Here is a 10,370-nt window from a genome sequence, read left to right on the forward strand (position 1 = left end):
AGAGCATAGACGTTAATTTAAAAAGTATTACCAAAGATTATGTACCTAATCACTACGTGATTTAATCTCGGAAGAATACAAAACTTGGGTTGGTGCATAGAGATATTGGTATGGGTGGGTTGGTAACTCACCAAAGAATTTTTATGTACTACTTCGTAATGTAACTAACTAACTATCTGTTGTCTCAAGTTAAGATTTGGCTAGAAATAAATGGGAGTCGATTAAGTTTGTCGATTAACACAGTAAATAAAACTAAAAAATTTTAAGAATTTATTTCACAAGTCGACCCAAAAGGCAACAAAATTTTGCTCTTCCATGATATAAAACAAGCCCCCCGATTGTGTAAGAAAATGTATTCATCGTTATCGTAATCGTCAACAAATTCTGCCCTTTCATTGGTTGATTCGCTGTTTACATTTTTTCACAGCATAAAGCTTATAAAAGTAAATTAGCGACGAAAGCACTAGAATCCAGAGCTGTAAAGGTAGTCGATTTTTTTATTGTTATTTTCCAGTTTGATTCATGTCTCTGTGGTATCTGTGCATGACATGACATTTTCTGTGGTTTTGTACCACAGACCATGTATTTTTGTTTACGGCTATTTTTGTGTGATTTGTATTTTGTTGTTTTGCTATTAATTTAAAAACGCGAGCGATTTATATTTTGTAATAATGGACGAGTTATTCAAAGATTCAGTGCATTTATCGAAAGGGATAAATATAAAGTAAGTGTGCAAATCCGTAAGTATTATGTTATAAGTACCCGCAACTTCGTCCGCGTGGGTTTCAGATTTTTGAAATTGCCGTTAGAACTCTTAATTTTCCGTGATAAAAAGTATCCTACATCAGTCTCCGAGGTAAGCAATCTCTGTGCCAAATTTCATCAAGATCGGTAGGGCGATTGTCTAAAACCTGCATCAATCATTATTACAATCTCAATTGTTCTGATTGGCTGAATTTGTACGATTCTTGTTGCAACAATGCATTGTGGCCAATAGTGAGCGAGCATTAACCAATCAGAGATGATTGCGATCGTGACATTGTAGCTGTCAAACAACCGCGGTAGAGCCACTAGGGCGATTGTCTAAAACCTGCATCAATCATTATTACACTCTCAATTGTTCTGATTGGCTGAATTTGTGCGATTCTTGTTGCAACAATGCATTGTGGCCCATAGTGAGCGAGCATTAACCAATCAGAGATGATTGCGATCGTGACATTGTAGCTGTCAAACAACCGCGGTAGGGCCACACGGTTCAGCCTGTAGGGCGATTGTCTAAAACCTGCATCAATCATTATTACAATCTCAATTGTTCTGATTGGCTGAATTTGTGCGATTCTTGTTGCAACAATGCATTGTGGCCAATAGTGAGCGAGCATTAACCAATCACAGATGATTGCGATCGTGACATTGTAGCTGTCAAACAACCGCGGTAGGGCCACTGTTGATTTGACACAGGAGATATTTTGCATTCTGGATTTTTATCACTAGAAGATGCCTATTCGCTCTTGTTTGACTGATCTAGGATACTTTTTATCCTGGTAAAACAAAGAGTTCGAACCTCCTTTTCACGTTTCAACTGCTTATCTGATTTTGACAAAATTTGTTAAAGAGGTAACTTGCATCGTAGAGAATAGTTATAGGGTAAGTACCAAGGAGTGTCTGAGGGATTTTAGTAATCTAAATAGGTATATAAAAGAGAAAGCTGACTGACTGGAAGGAAGAATTTTTGAAAATTTGTCCGTCAAGAAAGGATTTTTGAAAATTCAACCCCTAAGGGGGTGAAATAGGGGTTTGAAGTTTGTGTAGTCCACGTGGACGAAGTTGCGAGCATAAGCTAGTTTTATATAACATCTGTCACTGGCTTTACTCACGTATTTAGTCGACGTTAGCCCGACTAGTTTCAAACCCATGTCGAGTCCTTGAAAAAGGACCCCGGAGAAATCACTCACAATGATATTGATATTTTGTCTCTTGCAGGGAGCTAATCAGCAAGCCGTCAGAGTTCCACATAGACTTGGACTTCAAGAAGAAGTCAATGGGGATGATGAATGGGTGTGATGATGATCTGTTACCTGACATGGATGATGATGATAATGATGACAGGTAATGGGTTTAAAAAAACTACCGGCCCCCAAATGGTAGCTTTCGAGAATAAAGTACAGTATAACAAGGCTCTTTTAGCACTTGAATGACATTCCGAACCTCATAAGGAAAAACAGAACCCATAGGATCACTGTGTTGTCTCATGCCTGTCTGTCTATCAAGAAACCTACAGGGTACTTCCTGTTGACCTAGAAATTCGGCAGGAAGGTAGGTCTTATAGCTGACATTAGGGTAAAATCAGAAAACCGTGAATTTGTGGTTACATCACACAAAAAAAAATTAAATTGTGGTCATGAACTAAAAATTAGTATTTTTAATTTTCGAAGTAAGATAACTATATCAAGTGGGGTATCATATGAAAGGGCTTTCACCTGTGCATTCTAAAACAGATGCATCATAGTTTTTGAATTATCGTGCAAAATGTCGAAAAAATATGATTGTAGTATGGAACCCTCGTTGCGCGAGCTTGACTCACACTTGGCCAGTTTTTTAATTAAAAAATGTTATTTCCTGTACGATGGTACGGAACCCTTCGTGTGCAAGTCTGACTCGCACTTGACCAGTGATTTAATGAAATGTTACAGTGATGCAGAGGATGCCTTCAAAATTATAGAACGTTCTGCTGAGAACATGATGCTATCATGTCCTGAGTACCACTCCTTCAAGGACCTGGCTGCAAAGATGGTGGACTGCATACCATCCGGCGAAGTTAAAATGTTAATCATAGAGGAAGGTGAGTCATCATCATCATCTAAATATATAATAGGAAAAGGTGACTGGCTGACTGACTGACTGATCTATCAACGCACAGTGTTACCTCTTAATATCGTTGGTCCAATTTCCTTCTATACTATTAATATTTGTGCCAATTTGATCCTAAAGTAATAAAAAACCACCAAAAAATTTTCAAAAATTTTATACAATCGATAAGTGCAATAAAAATGAATTTAAAAAAATGAATGGTGTTGCCAGAAAACATACGTCCCTTATTTTGTGGGTAAATTTAATTTTAAATTCACCTCGATTATTTTGTAAAATAAAGAGATAGTTTTAAATAAAAGTAAACAAAAATGAGACAAAAAACCGCCAAAAGACAATTGTGAACCTATTATTTTTATTCTTTCTGTGTGACTGAGTATTTGATGTGACTTATATTATCAGAACATAACATATCTTAGAAATCCAACATCTGACCATCAAAAAGAGTTATTAATTACCTATTTTGAATAAATCATTTTACTTTGACTTTGACTTAACATATTGCATGCTAATAGGCAGAATTTGGCTGTACCTTTTTGTTTTTGTAACATCTTAACTGATTACCCAGATTCGCAATAAAGAAATTTGTATTTGTAAAAAGAAAATGTTTGTAGGTGACGGGCCGCTGGTACCCGTGGACGCGATGGTCACCATACACCACGCGGCGTATTTCGAAAACGCCAAAATACCCTTCGACTCTACGCTCACTACGAATAGTCAAGCTCCATTGGTAAGTAACCTAACTAACTAGAGTTAATTCTAAATAATATCTGTCCCGGCTGTACTCACGTGTGTAGCCGACGTTAGCCCGACTAGTTTCGAACCCATACGGGGTCCTTTTTCAAGGGAGTCCGTTCGCGCACGCGCCGCGGTTTTGACTGCGGGACGCACGTGCCGCTGCCCGTAGCGCCCGTTGTGAGGGTGGCTGGTAAATGCTAAAATAGAGTTAATTCATCTATATGTTACCCGATTTCAGGACAAACTAGTTTTGCCTAGGCCTAGGCTAAACTAGTTCTTCCTGTACGCCATAGGATGAACTAGTTTAGGCTAGGCAAAACTAGTTTGTCCTAAGCCCGATAGGATAGACCAGTTTAGACTAGGCCAAACTAGTTGATCCTGATGTAAATTACAAAAAAACATTAGACAAACATTCTATTAACAAATGTTTTACTTTGCAAAAGACAGAGGCTAGGTCGACGTTTTATTTTCAAAAAAAATTAGAGATCCCTTCGAAAATTGCAATAAAGTGAAAAAAGTCCATTTAGATCTTCCTCTTGAATCACTGTATCTATTGATGATCTCTCTTGATCTCATCTTTCCAGCGTATGCGCCTAGGCTGTAAGAAGTTCATACCAGGTCTGGAAATAGGCTTGACAATGGTGAAAGGCCCTAAAGCGAGATTTCTCCTCCTGGTAGAGCCCAGTATGGCGTGGGGGCGTCAGGGGGTATTCCCCCGCATCAGACCTGAGCCGGCACTCTTCGTGATTGTACTGTACCAAGTTGAAGATACCCAGGCCGCCGCTAGGTGAGTAAACGTTGACACTGGTCAAAGGCCATGAAACGTGATTTCTTCTTGTGGAGCCCAGTATGGCGTGGGGGCGTCAGGGGGTATTCCCCCGCATCAGATCTGAGCCGGCGCTTTTCGTGATTGTACTGTACCAAGTTGAAGATACCCAGGCCGCTGCTAGGTGAGTAGACCTTGACAATAGTGAAAGGTCCTAAAGCGAGATTTCTCCTCCTCGTGGAGCCCAGTATGGCGTGGGGGCGTCAGGGGGTATTCCCCCGCATCAGACCTGAGCCGGCGCTCTTCGTGATTGTACTGTACCAAGTTGAAGATACCCAGGCCGCTGCTAGGTGAGTAGACCTTGACAATAGTGAAAGGTCCTAAAGCGAGATTTCTCCTCCTCGTGGAGCCCAGTATGGCGTGGGGGCGTCAGGGGGTATTCCCCCGCATCAGACCTGAGCCGGCGCTCTTCGTGATTGTACTGTACCAAGTTGAAGATACCCAGGCCGCTGCTAGGTGAGTAGACCTTGACAATAGTGAAAGGTCCTAAAGCGAGATTTCTCCTCCTGGTGGAGCCCAGTATGGCGTGGGGGCGTCAGGGGGTATTCCCCCGCATCAGACCTGAGCCGGCGTTCTTCGTGATTGTGTTGTACCAAGTTGAAGATACCCAGGCCGCCGCTAGGTGAGTAAACGTTGACACTGGTCAAAGGCCATGAAACGTGATTTCTTTTTGTAGAGCCCAGTATGACGTGGGGGCGTCAGAGGGTATTTCCCCGCATCAGACCTGAGCCGGCGCTCTTCGTGATTGTACTGTACCAAGTTGAAGATACCCAGGCCGCTGCTAGGTGAGTAGACCTTGACAACGGCTTAGCATTTGCTGGAGCTTAGTATGGCGTATAGGGGAGAGAATATTCCCTGCATCAGACCTGAGCCGGCGTTCTTCGTGATTGTACTGTACCAAGTTGAAGATACCCAGGCCGCCGCTAGGTGAGTAAACGTTGACACTGGTCAAAGGCCATGAAACGTGATTTCTTCTTGTAGAGCCCAGTATGACGTGGGGGCGTCAGAGGGTATTTCCCCGCATCAGACCTGAACCGGCGCTCTTCGTGATTGTACTGTACCAAGTTGAAGATACCCAGGCCGCCGCTAGGTGAGTAGATCTTGACAACGGCTTAGCATTTGCTGGAGCTTAGTATGGCGTATAGGGGAGAGAATATTCCCTCCATCAGACCTGAGCCGGCGCTCTTCGTGATTGTGTTGTACCAAGTTGAAGATACCCAGGCCGCCGCTAGGTGAGTAGATCTTGACAACGGCTTAGCATTTGCTGGAGCTTAGTATGGCGTATAGGGGAGAGAATATTCCCTCCATCAGACCTGAGCCGGCGCTCTTCGTGATTGTGTTGTACCAAGTTGAAGATACCCAGGCCGCCGCTAGGTGAGTAGACATTGACAATGATGAAAGGTCTTCTTGTGGCGCCCAGTATGGCGTAGGGGCGTCAAGGGGTATTCCTCCACATCAGACCTTAGGCGACGCTTTTTGTGATTGTGTTGAGATTTCTTGGGATAATAGTGCGGTGGGTTCACAGATCCCTCCCCATACAACTCGACTAAGGCAACGAGATTTTGTTGACAAACTTTATCTAAACATTAAAAGGAAAAGGTGACTGACTGACTGATCTATCAACGCTCAAACTACTGGAAGGATGCAGGTAGCTATTATGAGGTAGACATCTGCTGAGAAAAGATGTTTGAAAATTCATCCCCTAAGGGGTTTGAAATTTGAGTAGTCCACGCGGATCAAGTCGCGGGCATAAGTTAGTAAATTTACTAAATTATAAGTTTTTTTTTAAATTTCCAGATTCAACGACCTACCCTCGGAGGAACAAAAGAAATTCGAGGTGACGATAAATACTGTGACGTCACTGCACAGTCATGCAAAACACCTTTTCTCTAAAGGGAAGTACGCTGCAGCCGTCAAAGACTACCAGCAGTCCATATCTATATTGAACATATCACAGACAGACGACGAAACAGAACAAAAAGAAATAAAAAAATTAAAAGTCAACTCTTCCGTCAACCTGTGTGTGTGTTATTATAAACTAAATAAACCTAAATATATACTGAACATTTGTAATAACCTTGACTATATAATTGATATTGAAACTCATTGTAAAGCGCTTTTTTATTATGGCAGAGCGTACGAAATGTTAGGAAAACATGAGGAAGCAGTCAAATATTACAAAAAAGCACTAAAATTAGAACCCAAAAATAAAGATATAGGTAATGCATTGGCAAATATAGATAAGTACAATTTAAAATCCGCGGAGAAAGAGAAAGAGTTATGGCAGAATGCATTCCAATCTTTGCCCGAAGAAAAAAAAGTTGTCTATGACGTCGATGAGGATTTTCAAAATGGCGTCCTAGAGATGTGTCAAAGTTTGGCGGGAAGGGACGAGTATTCGAAATTCGATTTGCCGAATGGTCTGTCGAAGGGGGAGGTTGATTGTATTAAGGATTTGTGTTCGAAATTCGAAGGTTTGGCTGTATTAGAGGATGGGGAGGGAAGGAGGAAGAGGATTTCTATTGTTAGGAAATTGTTGGGTTAAACGTATACAAAGACAAACAACTCGGTGGGCGTTAAACATTTTGAGACACCAACCAATGACAAACGAAACCATGTTTTCGATTTGAATTTCGAATATTTTTTGATAACATAGGTTCTCTAATAGATACAGTTCTTGCAATTCACGAAGGCAAGTGGCTCATGGCTAGCGTTTTGGTTACACCGTAGATAGAGTAATAAAGGTAGATGCAGGAACGTTTGCTTTCTCATTCGCACTAAAAAGAGAGCACAGTTCAAGTTACTAATGTGATAAACAGAGACGCAGCTAACATATTTTTTGTCCCTTATCGTGTAACTGGTTTTTTTTTCAAGAATACATACAAGAAGTTGCAAAACAAACTTTTGAGAATTCGTGGCGTAATTGTATTTCTCATGAGTTATTTACTTGTTTTCACATAAAAAACGTTTGATACAAATATTATCGATCGGTTAATTCAAATAATGTGGCTAATTCCTTTGTACACAATCTCTAAACTAAACTAAAATATCACGTCTAAATCGATTGCTATCCCTTTCATAATGTTGCTTGCGGAAAAGGAAAGCACTAGATTTAGACCTGTTAATTTAGTTTAGTTTAGAGATTGTGTACTAGAGAATCGGCCCCATTGACTACTAAACAATGGTAATAATTGTTGTGTTATTCATCGTTACGTCGTGCTATCGCTATCTCATACGCGATTACACAGTTCTTACATCTGCCTATTATTCTATCTACGGGTTACACCCTGTATTAAAAAGTTGGACCCAAACTAAGGCATATATTAAAGTAAAAAAATATTCAGAAATTTCCCTGAAGTGTAGGTAAAAACACTATCATAAGAACTTTTTTTTAAATATAGTAAAAAAGTAATAATATGTCATTTCTCGTTCAAAGAGCGGCATTGTAATATGGGCATTTGAAAGTAGTTTCGATAACTGCAAAGTGTCGCTACTAGATGGCATTAACAGTCGCTTCAGTACTGAGTGAACATGCATATCACAAACGTCACTGGCAGCAAGCGAACCGTAGCTTAGTGGTCAGAGCGTCGGCCGCGATCCCAGGAGACGCGGGTTCGATTCCTGCCGGTTCGCAATTTTTGATATATATATATTTGAAATTATTTAGAAATTTCCTTAAAGTGTAGGTAAAACACTATCATAAGAAAAAAATTTATAACAATTAAAGTGTTTAACACTTTAAAAAGACAGAAAAGTCTTAGAAAATCAATCTCGCCTATTAGTTAGGTATTACTTATATTTAAACTTTATACTAGTTTATAGTATTTTAGCGTTTAAACTACCGTTAGTGATTTCCATTATAAAATAATGGGGCCGATTCTCTTGTACACAATCTCTAAACTAAACTAAATTAACGGGTCTAAATCTAGTGCTATTCTTTTCCGCAAGCAACATTATGAAAGGGATAGCAATAGATTTAGACGTGCCATTTTAGTTTAGTTTAGAGATTGTGTACAACGGAATTAGCCACAATATCTGTCTCGGCTGTACTCACGCTTGGCTGTACGGATGGGTTCGAAACTAGTCGGGCTAACGTCGACTAAACACGTCAGTACAGCCGGGACAGATATTATTTAGAATGGAAATCACTCACGGTAGTTCAAACGCTAAAATATCTGTCCCCAATCACGTGTTTAGTCGACGTTAGCCCGACTAGTTTCGAACCCGTGACAGATATTACCGTTCGAAGCCGGGACAGATATTATTTATAATAGTCTTAACTAAATTTTAATCCATCTTAAGAACCCATAAAATCGATCTATTTTAAGATCTAATATTATGTTCTATACCTAACCTGTGTTCTCTTCACAGAATATCTTAAGTAGGATACAGCAAATTTGTAGAGCGTTGTCTCTGTCGTTGAGACCGACAAAACGTCATATAGGTATGAGTGACAGAGACAACGCTCTACAAAGCCAAAATGTCATTCTAAAGGCCGATGTACATTACTTTCGGCCGTGTACTGTAGTGCAGTGCGCGCAAAATATGTAGTCCGATCTGAAGTTGCAGCATGACTTAAAGGGAAAACCAGCCAAGTGCGTGGCGGGCCACGCGCAATGTAGGGTTCCGTAGTCAAAAGTTTGCTAGTTTGCTGGGTCAGCTAGTATAACAATAAATCAATCTAACTATAATTTATACATTAATATGCAACTCGTAATAGTGAATTTTATCACGTTATCACGGGGGGGGGGGGGGAATATCTATTCAACGATACCCCACACTATGGGGTAGACGAAAAAAAAAAATCATCACCACTTTACATGTAGGGGAGTTACCCTAAAAAAAATATTTATCACAATTTTATTTCACCACTTTGTCGGCGTGATTAAAACATATTTATTCTAGCACTAAAAGTCTCTGAGATTAACCGAGGACGGACGGACAGACGGACATGGCGAAACTATAAGGGTTCCTTGTTTACTACGGAACTCTAAAAAGGAAGGCTCCTTTATTCCAAACCTTACCTTGGACTGCCTACTGTTTAGCGCGCACTATGACAGGTCGAGATGGCAATCGGGGAGGGAGCGCCCCGCACAGCCCCGTGGTAACCCGGTGCGGACGAGCGCGGGTGACGTGCGTCATACCGCATACCCCCAACACACGAGTAGATAATATTATAGACCAGAGGGGAAGCTTCACACTAGTTCACGCACACCACGACGTGTCACGGACGCTCCGTGCGCCCAGTTCGATGGCAAACGGAGCGTCCGTGACACGTCGTGGTGTGCGTGAACTAGTGTGAAGCTTCCCCTCTGGTCTATATATATATATTTTTTTTTTTAACGCTGGGAAATGCGTTTATGCATCCCCCCCTCCTGGAAGCCAGCCAACCAACTGGAGGGAAGGTATGTGGGACTCGCCGGCCGAGAGGCGACCGAAATACCCACTTAAACCCAGCGGCGCTCTTGCGCGTCGCCTGGTGACTGGGTCCCCCCCCCCCCCCCCCCCCCGGGGACCCAACGGGCAACAACGCGATTCCGCGCACGTAGCAAGCGTCCCATCCTCCGCCTCGTCCACTGTGCCCCCTGCCAGGTCATTAGCCATGGCCAACAATATCCCCGAAGAGAGATTATTAGCCATGTTGCCGGGGTGCACCGGCCCGAATACTGCTCTTCCCCTCGGATGCCCGATGCATCCAAAAGGGACCAGCAACACCCAGCCACACTGGGAGGTTACCTGGCTGGCACCCCCTGGTCTATATATCTACTCGAAATGGCGTTGGGGGCACACGACTGGTCTATATATCTACTCGTGCGCCCCCAACGCCATCTCAACTTGTCGCGGATTATACCTATAGGCTATACCTCGAAGTATAAGACGAATAGTTGTATGAAAAATTTTGAGTTTTATTTTTGTTATTTTTCATTAATATATTTTAAAC

The 10,370-nt window shown here is 41.6% G+C and overlaps 1 protein-coding gene across 1 annotated transcript; it reads left to right on the plus strand.

The window, feature by feature from the left end:
• Positions 1-581: 581 nt before the first annotated feature.
• LOC117995063 (inactive peptidyl-prolyl cis-trans isomerase shutdown-like) lies at positions 582-9,184 on the plus strand. Its single transcript, XM_034983054.2, has 6 exons — positions 582-724; positions 1,981-2,106; positions 2,691-2,839; positions 3,480-3,595; positions 4,188-4,390; positions 6,227-9,184. Exons 1-6 carry the CDS (start codon positions 672-674, stop codon positions 6,972-6,974), a joined length of 1,395 nt encoding a protein of 464 aa, XP_034838945.1. The 5' UTR covers positions 582-671; the 3' UTR covers positions 6,975-9,184.
• Positions 9,185-10,370: the final 1,186 nt, after the last annotated feature.

This window comes from Maniola hyperantus, chromosome 28 (genome assembly GCF_902806685.2).
Source record: "Maniola hyperantus chromosome 28, iAphHyp1.2, whole genome shotgun sequence".
NCBI lineage: Eukaryota > Metazoa > Arthropoda > Insecta > Lepidoptera > Nymphalidae > Maniola > Maniola hyperantus.